Source organism: Crocodylus siamensis, chromosome 15 (assembly GCF_052110815.1).
Source record: "Crocodylus siamensis isolate JL-2025a chromosome 15, ASM5211081v1, whole genome shotgun sequence".
Taxonomy (NCBI): Eukaryota; Metazoa; Chordata; order Crocodylia; family Crocodylidae; genus Crocodylus; species Crocodylus siamensis.
In genome coordinates, this window is record NC_143409.1 from 39,858,607 (window position 1) to 39,878,957 (window position 20,351).

General features: G+C 53.8%; 1 protein-coding gene across 6 annotated transcripts in view; it reads left to right on the forward strand.

The window, feature by feature from the left end:
- Positions 1-16,679, forward strand: part of SHF (Src homology 2 domain containing F) — a 56,394-nt gene extending 39,715 nt beyond the window's left edge. For 2 of the 6 annotated variants that reach the window (XM_090029081.1, XM_090029080.1), the window contains exon 7: positions 12,765-16,678. In XM_090029081.1, coding sequence (XP_089885207.1) covers positions 12,765-12,951 — 187 coding nt within the window. In that variant the 3' untranslated portion in view covers positions 12,952-16,678. Of the gene's footprint in view, positions 1-767; positions 917-7,391; positions 7,573-12,764 lie in introns of those variants that run through there. The other 4 variants (XR_016439333.1, XR_016439334.1, XM_090029077.1 and 1 more) reach the window with 4 other exon arrangements.
- The last annotated feature ends 3,672 nt before the right edge of the window (positions 16,680-20,351 follow it).

Sequence of the window (20,351 nt, forward strand, 5' to 3'; positions counted from 1 at the left end):
ACCGTGTTGGAGGGGGTATCTCATTCTGTTCTTTGGGTGTAGCCTGGATGTTGCTAGTTTTCACATTAGTACATCTGCATTCATGACCCTGGTGTCCTGACTTAGTGATAACACTGTCACAGGGAGTGGTGCCTTTAATATAGTGCCATTTCTGGTCTCTTCCACCCACTCTGTCCTTCTTAACAGCGGGCAGCCCTCAGCCCTTGACAACAGTGCAGTTAACATCCTTTCCTGCCAGATCTAGTAATGCTAGTTGCACCAAATTCCTTCTCTTCAGTAAGAGTTTCCAGTTCCTTTTGCTTATTACCTAGACTCCTGGCGTGGGTATAGAAGCAACTGAATCATCTCTTCTCTTCACAGTCTGATTTGTTCCTGACACACCAAGTTTGTGTGTATCGCATTGGCCTGCCTGCTTCTGCCATTTTCCCTCCAAGAAAATTACACCCCTCTCTGCCTCCCTGTGCAGTGCAGACCATCCTGTTTGGACGACTCACTTTCTGCTGGAATGTGACCCCAACCCTCAAGTGACACAGCCAGTGGCTCATCTCTGGTGTCTGCTGCCCTCTCTCACTCATGGGACTGAAAAGATCACTGGTGTTTTTCTTCTTCACCTCCCTGATGAGATTTCTGAAGGCTTCTGTGAGCTGCCATGGCTCCATGTGGTGCTGTATGGTTGGTTCCATGCTGCATCCTCTCCAGGGGAGATGCCCTGGACAACGCCATAATCCCACCCAGTCTTGCAGTAACATCTTGTATTTTTGCTCCAGGGAGACAGCACGTCATCCTGTTGTGTCCCTTGCTGAATTCTCTGCCCATCTTAACATGGAGTCATCATAGACGAATGTTTCATTCTTAGGACGGCTGAAGAACCCTCCCTTGATAACTGCATCCTTCATACTTCAAGGACCCCCATCAGGTATGTCTGCTGGAGCTCTCTTACCTCTTCCTCCAAAGGCATGTTCCTCCATAGTTGGCTTGCTGAGTGTCTGACGGCCACTCAGTACACCTAGCTGGCTCGAACATCACCCTAGCACATTTTCTCAGATCACTAGTCCACTTCATTTTCTACTTCCAGCTTCCATACTGCTGACTGTTCCTCTTACGGCATCTATGGAAATGGTCTCTGAATCTGGTTCTTCAAGAAGTCTTTGTGTTCTCAGATCCTGAGCTGCGTTAAAATGGTACTTCTGGGCCGTGCATTCACACCCAGAAGAGCCACCAGGCTGGTGGCCTGCCCTTCAAGCACCAGAAATCTCTTCTGTCCTTCAGCGGAAGGGAAAGCTTAGCAAATCCCAGACAGGTCTCAGCAGTCATTCTCTTGTGTTCTGTATCCAGCATCTGGTTTAGAACCAGACCCAAGTGGAAAGAAACATGATATTTCCTTATAGAATCATAGAACTCATAGAGAAATAGGGCTGGAGGGAACCTCCAAAGGTCATCAAGTCCAGCCCCCTGCCTGAAGCGGGATCATCCCTATCCAAACCATCCCATACAAACCCTAATGTAAACTCCTGATAAGACTACTGTCAACCCTAACACAGCACAAGACATAACACCCTAAACTGCCGCAAGTAAAGCCAGGGAACTACAGCAGCCAATGTCCTGCTTCTATAAAAGGTTGTTAACATACACTCAAGAGATCCCTGGCAAAGGGCCACACCCCCTGTTGCTGTGAAAGGCAAAAAACCCCCCACAGTATGTGCCAGTCTGATCATGGGATAAAATTCCAATATGACAACCAGTCTGACCCTGAATGGAGAGGCAAGACCCTCTAGCCAGGAACCTCTGGGTTGAAGTCCTAGAAGGGGCATTGGTACACCCCAGTCACAATCCCCAGCCTTGGCTGCAGCCAACAGCCAGTGCCTCTGAGGAAGGTTTAAAAACACCCTGACACGTATAGTGGGAAAGGGGGAATCAGCAAAGCCCAGAAGCATGGGAAATGTCCACAGTAGAACATAGGCATAGCTATAGGCATATGCCTACATCATCCCCGACCAGTGGCTGTCCAACCTCTTCTTGAACACCTCCAGTGATGGAGAGTCCACAACTTCCCAAGGCAAGTCTATTGCAATGCATCACTGTTCTAACAATGAAGAAATTTCTCCTGATATCCCATCTAAACCTACTTTGCAACTTCAAGCCATTGATTTGTGTCCTACCCTCTGCAGCAGCCTCCAGTCTCTGTCCAAATTGCCTTTGTTTGCTGCTCCAGTTTACCCACTTAGATTTTGCCTGGCAGCAAAGTCTTACTATTGAGCTTCATCTGCTTGCTAAAGACTTTCCCCAAGCTATATTTCACTCAGGGTTGGTATGGCTCTCCACAAATTGCCATCTCAGTGGATTTCATTGCACTCTCTCCGTGGCCTAAGCAACTAATACGGGCCTTATCGGCACCACTGCCATGGTGACTATTGGTGAGGAGGCCAAGCACACCCCATGGCCCTGTCCATCTTTGTCCACTGGCACATTCCAAAACAGGAAATGTCAGCGAGGCCACTCTGGGCTTTGTCTCTCTGCACCTGCTCTCATCTCTCAGTCTTCAGCCAGCCTCGGAGTGACTACCAGGAATAAGGCAGTAGACTTGCATGAAAATACAAGTTTGGAGTTCATCAGTGGGTGCAGGTGGGCAGACCATACTCAGCTCTGTTCTCCTACCAAGATCCTGCTATTGCTACAGTGTAGGTAGGTCCAGTGGGGCAAAGGTCAGTGGCAGTAGAGCACTAGCATACAGTGGGATAGGCCCAGAGCATGCTGTTGTTGATAGAAGGGTGATGGTTGGCCAGATAGACTGGCAGTAAGTTGATGGTGTTTCTGTTGTCTGAGATGGAGCTGTGCATCAGGTGTTGGCAGGACCCAGACCCAGATGAGGAGGCTGAAGGAGATGTATGTCCCTTGCATTAATTTTGATGTAACATTTGAGCCTGGAGAATGAATGACATTTACGTGACCCTGTTACTGGACAGCAGGCTCAGGGTGTGGGGTACAGAAACCTGGGCTAGCTCAGTCCCAAGGCAGCAACTTGCTATTAACAATCCTTTAGCCTCTTTCTTTGCCACCTGTCGATGGAGTGTGATAGGTTTGTGATAGGGGTTACAGCGTAGTTGCAGAGTGGGTTGGGCTGGGCTGGGCTTGACCCAGGAAACCCCTTCCAGTCCTTTTTCCCTGAAACCAGTTAAATGATGGAAAATATAGATTATTATGTAATGTTTTTGTTTTAACAGTATCCCTCATGCCCATGCCCTTCAGCTGTGCAGTGTCTTTATAAGGGAAACCCTGTCTAACAGCCTTTCCATGGTATTTTAAAACTGGTAATAACAGTCCTTTTTTGGAAGAGAAGTATTCAGATGGGAATGGGCTAGGGCTGTTGTTGTGGTTGTTGTTGGAGCCTGAGTCTGCTTCCTTGAAGGCAAAGCCTGACACATGCATGCAAAAGTGGGGAGGAGAATGGCAGGGAGAGGAAGGGCTGTTTCTGTCCTGTGGTGACACTTCCTTGCAGTGTCATTGCTGGAGAAACACAGGCTGTGCCCATGATCTTGTCAGCCTCTCTGAGACCTGGAAAACATGTGTCCACTTCAGGCTTCTCATAGCTCTGCTTTTAGCTTCCTTTTCAGTCATAGGTACTCAGCAATATGGGGGAGAAAATGGTATCGGCCGCTACTCCTGGGTCTTTTTTTTTAATGGAAGGGGAAAAAAGAGAGAGAAAAGAGGTGAAGGAAGAAAAGGGACCCTTGAGGAAGGGGTGGCAGCAGAAGCCTGTGTCTTGAATCCTGGCAGTTGTTCAGGATTTTACCAAAGTGTGGCAGTGCCCTCTGGGTCCCTGGCTGGTTGGTTGGCACTAATCTGATCCTCTCTCAGGAGGAGTAGGTGGCACCGCGGTTCCTAGGGGTCTAGGAGTGAGGTGTGTGGGGGTGGCAGCCAGGAGGGGGGGGAAGGTTTGTGTTGTCCAGTCCTGCTAGCATGAGAATCATATTGTCCCTGGAAAGGGGTGATGGACGAGCTGTTCCACACACTCATTATTCAGTTCACCAATTAGACCTAATTTCCAGCACACCAGGTTTAGCCCATTGATTCCCACACTTTTGTTTACCACATGTGATTGTAACAAAGTCCTTGGGGGCTATCAGTTGACCTTTCTGTTTGGCCTAGTGTGGTCTTTCTGTCTTTTATCCTTGCTGGATTGTATAAGTAGTTGAATGCTACTAGTTGAAGGCAGAGCAGGACAGCTGTTACCTTGGGCACAGTGTACAGGCCTCTACTTAACATATACCTGCACATATAGCTGGATCCAGGGCTGTTCCTGCCCAGCCTGGACCTCCCTCCCTCCCACACATACCCTCCCTCTGCTCGTCTCTCTCTCTGGCAGTCCCAGCCCATGCATTCCTGGGGCCTGGGCCAGGGTGGTAGCATCAGTGTCTCTCCTGACAAGCCCCTGTGCCAGTGTCTTTCATAACACTGGCACATCAGTGTCCCTAGCTTCTTAGCCAGGTTTACTGCCAGGGGCTTGACTAAGGCTGGTTCATACCTTTGCAGCAACCAGAGCAACAGGCAAGTTCTTTGTCCCAGTCCTCCCAATGCAAGGGCCATGTGTCTCAAGCCCTCTGGGCCTTTATCAGGTGTTGCAGGCCAAAACAAGGCCATTTCCTGTCCCTATTTGCTGTGAACGATTTCCCTTTATATTCACCCTCCGTGATCATGCACGTAGCCTGGGGTCCCCCTGTGCCCTTTATGCTGGGGCTGGTACACAGCACAAAGTTTACCCATCATGGCATGCATGGAGTTTGCTGGGTGAGCAGGTGTGGCATACATGGAGTTTGCTGGGTGCTCTGGGTTCTTGCTGCACCCACCTGCCTTGGGGTATGGAGCCTGCTCATGGGGCTGGCATACAGTTATGGAGCGTGGGCTGGAGCGCATAGGAATGGGGCATATAGGCAGGGCAGCCTAGCCCTGCAGGAACTGCAGCATCCAAGGCTTGGGCTCCATGATGGCCAGAGCAGGCAGAGATTAGGATGGCAGTATACATATGGTTTGCCAAGCGAGTTGGGTTCTGGGAGTCACTGCTGATGTGAAGGTCATAGTGCCTTACAGGGACCTTGTCTCATAGAGCATGGAGCCTGTGCATGGTGCTGCTGCATGGAGGAGACATGCATGCACACTTGTGCCTGTGATTTGCTGGACAGCCCAGGTTCTTGCTCTGCCACAGGCTAGTCTGCTCTGAGGGCTAAGGCTTGCAGCCAGGGCTAGTGCCAGCTGTCATTCCATGGTTTGCCCCTGGCTTGTGGTTGGATTCACTGGGCTGTGATGGTCATCTGCCTCAGGGTAGAGCTCCCTAGTGGACTGAGGCTTGGCAAGGCCCAGCAGCCCCCAGCTCTGTCAACTAAGACAGCAGAAATGCAGAGGGCTGCATTTACTGGCTGTGCTTGCTGTCTGCTGTCCTGGTGCTAACACCACCCACCTAGGGAGGCTCCACTAATGAACTGGTCCCATCACCCTGCTGCTCCCAGCTCCCACCCTGAAAGACCTTCTTCGTATCCTGTATCGCAATGTGTCATGGTCAGCCCCTTCCTGCTGATTCGTCCTGCAGGTTGGGAGATTTATGCAGGGTTCAAAGTACTGGCCGTGGCTTCAGCAGCTTTTTCCTGTCAACCAGAGAGAAAGCAGGTAGCTGGGGGTGCAAAAGCAACAGGGTGTTGACACTGACATGCAACACTTAGGGACATCCATATGTGCCTGCATGTACAGGATCATGCACCAGAGATGGACAAATGGGCATGTGTGCATGTATGTACAGATAGGTACTCACACATGGAGACAGGAGTTCACATGAGTAAGCCCCTATACACACATGTTTTCACAAGCCATTCCACTGTGAACCATCTACGAAGTTCCCCCACCCAGCAGTTAAATTTTAACACCCTGCTCTATTTCCTCCACCTAGCCAGTTGCAGGAGGTGGAGGTTTGCCCACCCTTGGACCACAGGGAGCAGCCCCAGTCCTGGTCTTAGCGAGTGGGGTCAGACCTGGTAGGCAATGCTGCTGTGATGTTCATGGTGTTTCACAGGGGATGTGCTTTGTACTCTACTACCCACGTTTCCATCACCAGTCTGCAGGGGCTAAATCCCCCAACTGTTCCCCCTGCCACAGGGGACAGGGAGAGTGGCTGGTCCTGGAGCCAGGGTTCCTCTATGTGCTGCTATTGAGTTGTAAATGCAGCGGTCTCTGAGCATGCTGAGGTTGGAAAATGGAGCCCAGGCTAGCAGGAGTCAGCACCGTAAAAGCATGGCATAGCCACCAAGGAGCAATGCCAGCCTAAAGGGAAGGGCATGAGGGAAGTGAGAGCAGCTGGCTGCTTGAGCCCGCCCAGGAACAGCCCTTCTTGGGACAAGTGGACACCAAGAGGCACAGGCTCACCACTCTGTACTGACCCTGTAATGCAGGGGCAGGGCCGCAGAGGCTGCTGAGGCTGGATATTACGAGAATGCAGGCAGCTGTCATCAAGCATCGCCCAACACAAGCAACAGGCTTCAAGTGGTGCCTGGCACCAGCAGGGCTAGCTGGGCCTCTGTGATATTGGAGGCCTGAAGCAGGAATTGCCTTGGGATCAGGGGGTCAGCACCACTCTGCCATGGAGCGTGGGCTGGAGTGCATGGGAACAGAGCACATGGAGCAAGGCAGCTTAGTCCCACAGGGGCTCCTGCCTCCAAGGCTTGGGTTCTGTGATGGCCAGAGCTGGCAGAAGTTAGGACAGCCCCCAGACTGGGTAGGGAACCTGCCTCTGGCAGCTGCTGTGACATGGAGACCATGGGCTTTATGCCCCTTTATAAGTCCCTGGCGCATCCATACCTTGAATGCTGTGCCCAGTTCTGGTTCCCAAACCTCACAAAGCATAGAGAAGGTACAGAGAAGGGCAACAAGGACGATTAGTGGCATGGAGGAGCTTCCATATGAGGAGAAACTAAAGAGGCTAGGCCTATTCAGTTTAGAAAAGTCACTTGAGGGGAAACATAAGAGTTTACAAAATACTAAATGGCAAAGAGAAAGTAACTAGGGATGTATTATTTACTGTCTCACAAGACAAGAACTAGCGGTCACAAAATTAATCTAGTAGGCAGTAAGTTTAAAACTAACAAAAGGAATTTCTTTTTCACACAGTGTGCAATTAAAGTGTGGAGCTCCTTGCCACCAGGCGCTGTGGAAGCAGACAGCTTAGCCAGATTCAGAAAAGGGATTGGACATATTCTTGGAGGAAAGGTGCATCAGTAGCTGTTGAGCCACAGGAGTTACGGGCACAACCTCTGAATCAGACCTTCCAAGCTCTTAAATGCTGGAGGTGGCAAGTGAGAGAGGAACGGTGGAAAAAACACTGGTCATATCCTTTTCACTCTCCCTTTCAGCATCCGCTCTCTGCCCCTGTGTGACACAGGAGACGGCAAGATGGACCTATGGGCTGACCCAGTAAATGGCTGTTCTTACTTTCTCACGGATTGCAAACCAGCTGCCTGTGGGGTTCTGTGCATAAGGGACAGATTAGAGGCTGGGCATTGGCGCTCCCTGCAGCACCTGTGATCCTAGCAGGTGGGTGGAGTGGACTGGATCACACCCCATGCCTATCTGCAGCCCCCCCAGTGGCACCCTGGGAGCTCTGTGGGGAGCTGCTTGCATGAGCTGAGTTGCTACCACTGTTGCAGCTACCTCCCCCAGTCGGCGGACAGCCGGCTCTATGCTGGATGGCAAGCCATTCTGCTAATGCAGGCGATCAATCCATTATGGGCATAGCCTCTGCCTGAGTTCCAGCTGCTGCTTTCAGGGTTGGTGGGGGGGCATTGGGGGGAGGTTGGGAGGGGGAAAGGGGGATGAGCCTGGAGTCTACGCAGCTCTGGAAGTGGCTCAGCATAGCTGATGAGGCCTCGTCTGCTTTTAAGACATCAATATTTTGCAGTAATGTACATTCCAGACGCTACAGACAGGCTGTGGCTCTCCTTGGAGACACAAATTAATAGCAACAGGGCCATTAGCCCGTCACTTGGAATCAGTGCCTGTGGCATTATCTTCCTGCGCAGCCTCGGATGGCGCTGAGCCCTTGTGGCTTGAGGAAATGGGCCTTAGTGCGGCTAATGGGATTTTCACAGAGTTCATAGAAGGAGCAGGGTGGTGGTGGGGGGAGCTGCTTTTTGGGTCACATTGAGGCCCACAGAGGGAGAGAGAGAGAGAGAGAGACCTCCTTGGCCTGCCTGCAAGTCTGGCCGAGTGAGTCACGAGGTGCATAGCCCCTTGCTCTGGCAGTCCGGAAATGAGCCACAGAGATTATAAGAGCTCCCTGGAAAGCCCAGAGAGAGAGAGGACCGCCTACCTCTCAAGTCATCCCTAAATGCATGCCTTCACACTGCTCCAGGATTACCCAATGCCTCGCACCACCCCTGTGATGGACATCCTCCCCTGGCACCTCCACTGCTCTGATAGATACCCTGCCTTCCACTGACAGGTGCCCTGCAAGGTCTGTCACTTAGGCTGTGGGCAGGAGTGGTAGGAGTCCCCTCCCCTGCCCTCCAGACAGCTGCCAGGCAACTGACCAGGCAGTCATGGGTTAACCAGCCCTTTTGAACCTGCTGTGTCTGTCCCTTCCCTTTCAGAGTACAGTAGGGCTGAGTCAGAGCAGCATCTGCCTGAGGGCTTTGGAGTGGCTGTTCTCTAGGAAGGAAGCATGTGAACAGGTGTCCAGGGCTGGTGCAGTAGGGCATATGCAACCCCTGACAAGCTTGTGTGATGCACGCCTCAGCACCTTTGCCTGTAGCGTGCAGTGGCCACATGGCACTGATGCCATACTGTCCAGCCATGTACCTCAGGGATGCTTGTGTTATTTCCCTCTGCTGTAGCCTCAGCTCCTGCGCCTCTCCTCCAGCACCTGTAGCCCCATGCTGCCTGGTGTTGCACAGTTCACCGATAGCTGGGTTTTAAGATTGTGTGGTCTGTCCTGAAAGCAGTGGGTGTGTCACTGGGAAGAGTTACCAAGGCTTTGGTTTCAGTTGCAATATGGCGTGTGGCCTGTAGGCTGCCTGGCACCACATCATTGACATACTGACTACATGGGAATGGGCAACAGTAGTGGGAAGACATCTTATTTACCACTGTCTTCACTCTAGGCCCTGAACTTGAGAGCTTTGCGTGTAATTCTCGCACTTTTCTTGCTGAGTGTTGCTTTGTAACATGCCAGAAACTCGAGGGATGAAGTTGCTTTGCTAGAACAGCTGTAGCTGTCCTAAGCTCGATCAGGGAGTACAGTGCAGTGAAACATCAGGTCCTAGCATGCTTACTTCTCAAACCCATGCCCCATGCCATCCTGGCGGGGTACAGGCACTGTACAGAGCACTGTCCCAGGTCACTGGTACCTGTCCCATACAGCTGGTTCCCTGTCTCTGGTTGTGCCCTGGTTGACTGCCTGGGCAGAGGCTAGGTTCAAGTGGTCATGCTACCCCATGTTGGCCATGTATACTCAATGGAAAGAAGGGGTCATCACCAGGGAGGACTATTCTGCAGTTGCTTGGGGTTGTAGGGGGGCAGTTAGGAAGGCCAAGGCAAAGATGGAATTAGGACTAGCTTCTCAGATTAAGGACAATAAGAAGTCCTTTTTTAAATACATAGGGGGCAAAAAGAAGTTCCCGGGTAACGTGGGGCCCTTGCAGGACGCGTTGGGAAATTTGGTTGTCACACCAGACGACAAAGCTAACATGTTTAACGATTTCTTTGCCTCCATTTTCCTGAGCAGGGACCGGAACAGTCACCTCCCTGCTGGGCCCCCCTCGGGCCCCGGGGGAGGCACACCTGGGCCACAGGTTAGCGTGGAACTAGTTAGGGAGCTTCTGGAGGGGCTGGACGTGTTCAAGTCAGCCGGCCGGGACGACCTCCATCCTAGAGTCCTAAAGGAATTGGCCGAGGTCATTGCAGGACCCCTGGCACGGCTTTATGAGCACTCGTGGTGTTCTGGTGTGGTGCCGGAGGACTGGAAGAGGGCCAACGTGGTTCCCATCTTCAAAAAGGGGAGGAAGGAGGACCCAGGAAGCTATAGGCCAGTTAGGCTTACCTCGATCCTAGGCAAGCTGTTTGAGAAAATTATGCTGGCACACATCCATGAGGGGCCAGTGGGGGACTGTATGCTTAGGGGCAACCAACACGGGTTCATCAGTGGCAGATCCTGTCAGACCAACCTGGTGGCCTTCTATGATCAGATCACCAGATCATTAGATGCAGGGGTAGCAGTGGACATCGTCCTCCTGGACTTCCGGAAGGCTTTTGACACTGTCTCTCACCCTGTTCTCATTAAGAAACTGGGGGGCTGTGGTGTCGACACCCACACAGTCAGTGATTTGGATGAAGGGGTAAAAAGCACCCTGTTCAAATTTGCTGATGACACTAAGATGTGGGGGGACGTGGGCACACTAGAAGGAAGCATCAGGGTTCAATCAGACTTAGGCTACAAGGGTGGGCGGATATGAATAGGATGGGATTCAACACAGACAAGTGCAAGGTGACGCACCTAGGGAGGAACATACCTACAGGTTGGGAAACTCCCCTCTTGTCAGCACAGAGGCGGAAAAGGATCTTGGAGTCATCACTGACTCCAAGATGAACATGGGCCGGCAGTGTGGGGAGGCAGTCAGGAAGGCCAACTGCACCTTGTCATGCATCCACAGATGCATCTCAAGCAGGTCCAAGGAGGTGATCCTCCCCCTCTATGCGGCACTGGTCAGGCCGCAGCTGGAGTACTGTGTCCAGTTCTGGGCGCCACGCTTCAGGAGGGATGTGGACAACATGGAGACAGTCTAGAGGAGGCCACTCGTATGATCAGGGGACAGCAGGGCAGGCCCTACGAGGAGAGGCTACGGGACCTGAACCTGTTCAGCCACCAAAAGAGAAGGATGAGGGGGGATCTAGTGGCCTGTTATAAATTAGGGGGGATCAGCAGGCATTGGGGGAGTCACTGTTCCCCCGAGCACCGCCAGGAGTGACCCGGAATAACGGTCACAAGCTGGCAGAGGGCAGGTATCAGGCTAGATATCAGGAGGCACTACTTCACAGGCCCCTACCCTGGGGGTGTTTAAGAGGAGGTTGGATGAACACCTTGCTAGGGTCATTTGACCCCAGTATTATTTCCTGCCATGGCAGGGGGTCGGACTAGATGATCTACTCAGGTCCCTTCCGACCCTAGAAACTATGAAACTATGGCAAAGAGCAGCTGGAGCTGTGCACGCAGAGTCTGGGAGGCATGGCTTGGTCTTCAGTTTCTGGGGGGATCTGGGTTCATATCCTGGGGTCTCCTGTGCACGTGAGGTCCTGTCACAGCAGAGCTCTGAGGTGCCTGAGGAACAGTGCCAGCCCTTCCTTCGCCTCACAGTGTTAAGTGACCTCTGAGGCCTCTTCCCCTGCAGCTGCCCAGGCTCTCATTGAATGATGCAATTCTTTGAAGGTGCTAGATGAGAGGACCAGTTTAATTGCTCATTCCTAATGCAGTATGCCTGTATAGCTACAGCCCCATCCTTCCTAGGCATCCCTGCCTATGCCAGCTCTGGCCTTTCCAGCGGGCCAAGAGCCCCTGAAAGGTGCTTGAGGGTGGGCGCTCCCCTTGCCCACTCCTTTCTGGTCTCTCAGCAGTGCTCAGGCAAGGCCTACAGTCCCTGTCCCCTTCCTGGGACTTGCAAGGGGATCCCAGGAAAGGGATCCAGGAATAGGGTAAGCTGTTGTTACTGCCAGCCCCAGGTCTCAGACCCTGCCTGTCCTTGAGCACCTGCTGGAGTCAGCAGAGCCAGAGCGCTGCTCCTGGAGTGGAAACTAGGCTGAGTTCTGGGGTGGCCAGATTCAAGCAACCCCAGAGGGCTGCAGGACTAGAGGAAGGAAGGCGAAGGGGGCTCTGTACCTTGTGGTATGGAGAACACCAGGCTTGGGGCTGTGCCTGTACAACCCTGCCCATTTATTCTCAGTGGGCAAGACAGCATGTGTGGCATTCAGGTGTCATATGCGTGCATGTATGCAATTTGCATGGAGTATGATCAGGTGCGTGGGTGGTGAGTCCTCTATGCATGGGGTGCTGGCTGTGGTCTGGGTGACCCCCTGCCCAGATCTGGATGGTACTTTACAGCTGCCACATGCAAACAGCCCAGCCCATGGATGCAGATGGCAACTGCCCTGAGACTTGGTAGCACAAGAACGGTCAGGTCCAGGAGGCACTTTCTTTCGGACAGATGGAGGCATCTCCCTCCTGCCCATAGGGTAGGCCCTGCCCTCCTCACAGCAGGTGGTATTGAGGCAGAGGCTGAGGTGGGCCCCATCCCTCGCTTGGATACAGCCATCTCTTGGTGCACTTGGGGTAGAGCCCTGTGGGAGTGCCTCATAGCCCATGGTGGGGAACTCCTTGGCCCATTCCTTCCTCTAGTCCTGCAGCCCTCTGGGGTTGCTTGTTGCAGGGAGCATGGCTCTTCTGGGGGTTCAGCTCAACCATGGTTCTGGCCTCCTGCTGTTCATCCATGTTAGGTGTGAGACCTCAGGATATTCAGTGCCCTGATGTGCCAGGGTTTGCACAAATGGCACATCTGGGCATTGAGCCAAGGAGCAAAGTAGCCTGGCATGGCCTGCCCTGCACACACATACTCCTCATAGCATGTTCAAGGAAGATGCGCTGCTTTGGCTGCAAGGCAGGGGAGATGCTGACTGCAGTTATGGGGGGAGGGCACAGGGTAGTATTGGCACACTAACCCTGGCTTTGTCTCTCCCAACAGGAGCAGCCAGGGTTTCATGCACATGAAACTGTCCAGAACCCAGGAGAACAAGTACATCCTGGGCCAGCACAGCCCCCCATTCGACAGTGTCCCTGAGATCATCCACCACTACGCCAGCCGCAAGCTGCCCATCAAGGGCGCTGAGCACATGTCACTGCTCTACCCAGTGGCCATCCGCACCCTATAGTTCTTCAACTGCAGGGAGACACCCAGGCAGCCTGGCCTGCCAGCAGCTCTTCCCAGCGCACCCAGGAGAGCTGATATCCTGGCTGGGGAAGGGCTTCGGACCACAGGCGCAAAAACAGGCTCGTTGACTAGCTGGGCCAGGCACTGGCATGACTGGACTCCTCTCTCTGAGCATGTGAGTGGGCTCTGTCCCATTGCTGGACTCCACATGCATTAGCAGGGTGCCTGAGGGGCACATCTCATCTCCTAGATGTACCCAGGAGGATGCGAAGAGCCTGGCCTGCGAGCCTCTGCACTTGCTGCCTGCCTTGCTGTGAAGCTGGTTGGGCTGCTGGGAGGGCTGCCTACAGTAGGAGTTTGGAGGAGTCCCAGGGACATCCAGGGCCAGGAGGAGAATAGGGCGATAATTTATTGGTAAGGCAGGTCAGAGACGTTTGTGAGGTGCTGATGCCGCTGGCAGTGCTAGCCCTGCCCACCCACAGTGTGAAGGAGCTGTTGTGTATGTAGCCGTCATGTGTACCCGGACCCCCACTGACACCCCCTGCCCCTCACTGCCCCCAATGCCCCATGAACTCCTGACAGTTTTCTTCACAGGAGGAGTGAGAGAGCCCTACTGGGGTGGCAGGGGGCCAGGGAAGAGGGCTCTCGCTTGCCAGCAGCCCCCAGCACTAGGATGGACACTGGGAGCAGAGCAGGGCCTGGCCATGGGTCTCTCACCAAGGGACGATGGCTGGGAGGGGAAGGGGGAGGGGGCGCTACAGCGTCGTGTCCTCGTGTGCACTGGTCACTCGCTGTCCTCCATTGCCAAATGTACATACTGAATGTCTGTGCTGTGTGCGATGTGCCAGCACCCAATAAAACAGTGCAAAGCCTCTACGCTGCCCACCCAATGTGACACGCAGCTGGCACTGGGCCCAGCCCTGCCACACACCCTCTGCCTTCCCACCAGGCCTTTGCTCATGGGGCTTCACAGGAAGGGTCCTGAGGTGCAAGCTGGGCTTGGCTTGGCCAGGGGCTACTTCCCAGCCCCCAGCTGCTACTAACAAGGAGCCCCCTCAGCAAGGGGAAGGCACATCCCTCTCCCCCCAAAGTCCCGTGTGCTGCCTCCACAAGCTGGTTGCTCTGTGGTGGCTGCACATCCTGTAATAGCATGAGCCTGTGGCCCCCTCCCTGCACTGCCTGCCACCCCTCTCACAGCCTCACTCAGTCCCTGCAGTCTCCAGCCCTGGGGTAAAGGTGCTGGGATGGGGCTTGTGCTATGGGGTCAACTTGTGGCTGTGGGTGTCTGATCTGCCCCACCACTCCTGCAGTATCGCTGCTGTCCCAGGAGCCTTGCTACCCCAGAGCTGTGCCTAGACCTGCCCCATGGCCCTGCCACCTAGGGAAAGGAGGGAGGCTGTGGCTTCTGCCAGGGGCCCGTGTCCGTGCACAGGGCAGCTCCTGGCTGGTGCATCCCAGCGCTCCCCAGCATGCACGCTGCCCGCCCCACTGGAGCACTGCTTCAACAAGCCTGCTTGGGCTGGTCACCTTGGAAAGCACTCACCCCACGCTGCTCCCCGGATGCTCTCTCCTCTCCCACACACTCTCCCAGTCCCACAAGCTGGAGTCGCCCATGCAGGAAGGCTGAATTGCAGTGATAAAGCTGTCAGGCTGATGGGCCGCAGTCTGACAGGTCTGCTGTCAAAGCAGCAAGACGTGCTCCTCGCTCATCGTGAGCCCAGGCGGCAAAGCAGATGATTGCTTGTGAACACATGCATCCATCCAGCTGCGGGGCAGAGGCAGGGTCCGAGTGAGAGTGCAGTCGTCGCAAGGTGCTTCCACCACCTCCCTGTGAGTCTCCACACAGGGACTGGGCCTCGCCTCCTCACCTGGGCCTAGCAAGGCCTGCACCTTGCCTCACGCACCCCTCCATGCCTGTGATTTCTGCCAGGAGGAACCAAGTGTTTGACTCAGCGCCATGTAATTCTCGGGTTAAAGCCCAAGTACTCTCCTCAACTAATGCCTCTTGCAGTAGCACAATTACAGTATGGCCAAGTACATCTCAAAGTGCAGTTGTCTGTAGAGACCCACCAATGAATGGGTGTTTTGGGTAGTCCCCCCGGGGGAATCTGGTCTCAACCCAATGCTAGTCAATACCTGTGAGCAATGAAACGTGAAAGCCATTGCTGGTTAAATCTGCCAGTCTTGTGTGGACACCCGGAGGCGGGGGGCAGTAACAGAGCCAAGTCCAGTCAGAAGTGTTGACACAGCCAAACATAAGGCCAAGCCCCTGAGAGCAGGCCAAACCCACAGGAGACAGGAAAAGCAGCACTTCTGAAGAGGATTTGGGAAATCGCTGAAGGTGAAGAGGGGGGTGTGAGGTCCCAGCGCATGGCAGTGCCCAAGGCATGTGCAGGCAGCTGTTGGCTGCCCTGACAAGGGAATTGGTCAGAGGAGGGGATGTTCGTTCTGCATGCAGGATGGGGAGAGGAGGGCTGGCCCTCAGAAGTGACAAGGCTTTTCATCCTGCCTCAAAACTAAGACTTTCCACAGCACTGCCCAGCAAGGGTGATGTAGTGCAGCGCTTGGGGCAGCAGCCTGGCATGTGGACGACCTCCGCTTCAAAGCCTTGCTCTGCCCGTCCTGACCTGGGACTTGAATTTGGGGGTTCCTGCGCGGGTCCTGACCCCCTCACTCGAGGGACCGTGGGGTGGGTCTCTCCTCTTGGGTTGGCTCTGCCTTGCAGAACTCATTCAACAGAATGGGAACAGAAATAGGGAGAATAGGAATGACTGCATGGCTGTGGCTGGAGCCCTCAGAGGGGCTGCGGAAGACCCAATTCAATATCCTGCTGCCATGAATATTGAATTATTTGCACTAGGGGCACCAGCCCCCAGAACGCCCAGTCACGGGGGGGGCTGGGGCACTCACCTAAGTTCCTCCATAACACACACCCCAGGCGAGTGCCTTGGACTAGCAGCTGTCTGACCAGAAATTTCGCCCAGAACCTGGGGAAGTTTTGCCAGCTCAGGAGCTTGGGTGCTGAGGAACTCACAGTTCACACAAATATTCTGTCAAAGGTTTCCTGCCTCCCTTTGCCCGGCTGTGGTGTCCAAGAGCTCACTGCCAAACTCAAGAGGGTGCCATGGGGGTGCCTCCAGACTGGGAAAACAGCTGTCAGCAAGAGGCTACCAGGGCTCTGGCTCTTCAGCTTGGCCAAGAGAAGGTTAAGAGGTGACCCAAACCCCCATGACACAATTGGACAGACCACTGCAAAGGCCCCCCCCACCCCAGCACGCTCGGGCCTGTTGGTCATGGAGCCACTCATACAATCCCGCTGCTTCAGTCACAGAAGTCTCTTCCAGCACAGAGCCCCCTCCCCTGTTACATCTGGGCCAGCCAGCTGCAGAGCCCTCAGTTCATCTGGCCCATCAGTTACCAACCCCGCTGCCACAGGACACCTATGTCCGTCAGTCCCAGATCCCCCACAGCACAGCTGGGCCAGTCGATCTCAGGCATGTCAGTCACAGCAGTGACCCTACAGCCACAAACTTGTGGGTGCACCCAGTGCCCGCTGACCCAATTGTAACAAACCCACATGTGCCGCCCATGGTGTTAGCCCTATTTCTTTCAATGTTTGCACCACATAATTACCACCTTGCTCACAATTTCTGTTCTGGTGCCCAGTGTTGGAGCATTCAGGCCAGGATGGAGGGGCACTGGCAGAGTTGGGGGATGGGAGCAGGGCTGAGGTTTCAGGGGGCTGATGGCTGCAGTGATTGAGGGGCACCAGTCGAGCTATGTGTGGCCCAGGACTGATGAAGCAGGGGCTGCAAGTCAGGAGTCAGGCCCCAGCACAGCTGTGAGGGGTGGGGGTAGGGGGAGAGTTGGCTAAGTGGCAATGTCAAAGCTGGGATAGCTGGGAGCTGCAGGCTGGGGCTGAAGTGAATTCCTACACATTCAAGTGTATATTATCGATTTACAGCAGCTGTCCAAGAGGCCCATTTGCTTGGCTCATTCCATGTCGCCCAAGGGCCATGCTGATGCCATGTGTTAAACGGATGTTACCCCCTGCCCTGGGGGTGCTATGCGTTACTGCTGCTGAGTGACATCTCAGACCATTGCTCAGTGATATTCAGTGGCTGAGCCAGTCCCTAGCAGGAGCAGGCATGATGCAGCACTGCTCACGTGGGTCTGCTGCAAATGCTGCTGGCACTGACCCATTGTGCCAGGCAGCACCCCGAAGGAGGTGGCTCTAAAGGCACACAGGCCTGGCACAAGAGCAAAGGGGATCCCAGCCTCAGCGCAAAGACATGAGGTTTGTCATTTCTGCAGCCCCACTAGTGAGCTTTAGCTGGCTTATCTCCCAAAGAGACTTCACCCCTTTAAGCAACCCACCAGATATGAATGGGAGTCCTGCTAGCAACTCTTTGCTGCATTGACTAGACCTATTCTCTTCCTGCCCTTCTCCCCCATTCCAAATGACGTGTTTGCCCCTGCCAAAGGGATTAATGGTTTGCCCCCAGCTGTTAAGCATCTACATCCAGTTCCAGGAGATGCCCATTGTCTTTGACAAGGTGTTCCTCCTCTTGAGTTCCCCATACCCCATTTCACACCAAGTCAGACAATACCCACACCTTGCCCAGCTTAGGGCTAAAGTTAAACCATTTAACCCCAGTGCATAACCATGCAGAGGAAAGTGAGGCACACTCTGTGGTTGTACAACTCTTACAGGAAGTTCCCATGTTCTGTACACTTTGGCATTAATCACTTTAGCATAGATGGGGGTGCTGGAGCTGCCAGCTGGTACATGCTGGGGTGGAGATCTAATGAAAGATAAGACATCAATACAGCTTGTGCTGAGAAGCACTCATCAGACTAAGCAGCACGTACCTGCTGGGTGGCATCACTTTGCCTGACATCGGAAGAGCAGGATAGAATGATTGAGACAAACTGAAGACGTGAGACACCCGCTGTGTGACCATCCTGCAGCACACTAACATCTGAAGTCATGCAGGAGCTTTCTAATCATCACCCAAACTTGATGCCACACCTAAGGAGACACGTCGACTACAGATGTGGAACAAGAGGCTGAAGAAAATATCTGACAGCAAAAAATGGAAATTCCAGCAAGGCCTTACCACGAGGAGCTGATGAACCATGCCAAAATTGGCAATGTGTCAACCACCTACATATTGAAATCGGATGCTCCAAGGAACTAATGAAGACATGGGGTGATACCATTGATTCAGCTACCTGTGACTGCAGCACAAAACCTAGGACTATGCAACACCTGCTGCAATGCCCACTTCTTGACGGCACATGTACAATGAAAGATCTTGCAAACTACAATAAATGAGTTCAAGCATGTGTAGCAAAATGGTCACATCTGGTGTAGAGACATGAGAAAAAGATCAGGCTCAGCAGATCCTCCTGCTCTCACCACCCAGCAGAAACAGCCCCTGCCTTCATTATATCCTCAGCCTGGCATATACTATATCCAGCTCCACCCCTAAACCCTGCCTGCATGTCTGAGCATGCAGCTCCTTCTACATCCAAAATCACTATGGCTAAAGGAAAATGTGGCTGGCAGATGGGGAGTCTGTCATAGCCACCAGCTACCACATAAGCTTTACCACAGCAAGCAAGGCCAGGCAGGATCAAAAAATACTAGGCAACAGACCTCAGTTCTCAATCAGCATCCCCTTATATTTATTTTACTGATACAGTGAGGGGGCAGGTGTCAGGGGGATGGGTCTGGGGAGGTGTTTCTGGAGTACTGATCTGGGCCCACTAGGAGAAACATGGCCATTCATGTTAGGGGATTATCAGATTGGTGGCTGTTTCTATACCTCTCCCCTAAAATTACGTAGGAGCAGTACTACCATTGCCCATGTTCATGGGAGCACAGGCCAGGACACGACACACTCCTCAGCGGTGCTTGTAACCATGCAGCATCAAGGAACTCTTGGTGCTAAAATCAAATAGTCACCAGAATGGCCCATTCAGCACTGTCTTGGAGCCGCTCATAGGCCAGATTTGGGTGCTGTTAAAAAGACAAGTGCCCTTTAGTACCCCTGGGGGCTGCTCCCCTGTTCTCCAAAGGGTCCATGCCCAGAGTGCAGCGAGTCCTTGGCAGAGAGCAAGTCCTGCCATCTCAGCGGTACCTCAGCACCCAACAAAGCCTCTCAGTGAGGTGGTGCTGTTCATCTTGACACCCCCAGAGTTACTCCTCCTCACACTCGAACCCACACCCTCTGCTGGGACAAGTGTGGTTCTTGGGTTCTGCCAGGACCTGCTTGAGTCTCTGCTCAGCTCCGACAGCCAGCTCCACTGCACTGAGCCTGTGACCTCCTAGCGTGTGGCCTTGGCTGGCTGTGAGGTGTCAGGGAGGCTTTAGTGGATGCTGTTTCCCCCTGGCTCCCACCATGCTGCCTCACCGCCAAGCTCTGGGTCTCTGCTCAGGGCATCCACTCTGAGGACATGGCTGGGGCTGGAGGATGACAGTGAACAGATCAGTCTTCCAGAAAGTGGTAACTTAGAAGGGGACACAGGCTACAGGTTGCATGGCTGGGGTCATGCCCCCTGCCCCTGGAGCCAGGACTTGAGGGGGGTCACTAGGGTATGGCTGGTGTGGCCACCCATGCAGGGGTGGGAGAACATAACAAGAGGTGTGATGTGGGTGACGAAGGAAGGAGAGAGGCACAGAGCCTTGGTGAGGCACCGGATCTCTGGCCATGGGGCACATCTAGGTTAACAAGTGTAGTCAGAGGATCCTGGGAATGCCCATGGCAGGGGAGCAGCCTCCTCCAGTCCCTGTGTCTGCCCTCCTTCCTCCTGCCAAGCCTAAGGACCCCTGGCAATAACACATCGCAGATGGTGAGGCCCATAATGCACCCTAGGGCAGAGGAAAGCCAGGCTGGCTCTGGGCTTGCACGGGTCCCCAGGCACCACCCTGCATACAGTGGTGCCCCCAAGCTCTGCAGTGCCACAAGCAGTAGCCAGCCTCAGCGCAGAGCACATCAGATCAGGCACGCTGCCCAGGGCCCTCACCACATGGGTCAGGATTACAGCATCTCCTGGTAGGGCTGAGTTTTCCTGCCTGATCTGGGAAATGTCCCTACTGGGTGCCCTGGGGAAATAACCTGCACCCAGCTAACAACAAAGGCATTTTGAGAAGGCAAAGGCAGTGACGATGGCCAGGCCAGCAGTGGCTCCAGTCATGTGCCCCCTTGAAACTAGCACCTGGGGCTTGTGCTCTTTACCATTTGGCACCTTCTAGTGTTAACCTCAGGCATCTTCTTGGACTTGCCCTGGGTAACAGAGGAGGCAGTGGGGACAGGCTGTTGTGGTGGCCAGCAAGAGATCTTCCAGCAGGGAGAGGTCTGGTCCAGAGGCAGGAGAGAGGAGGCAATGCTGAGC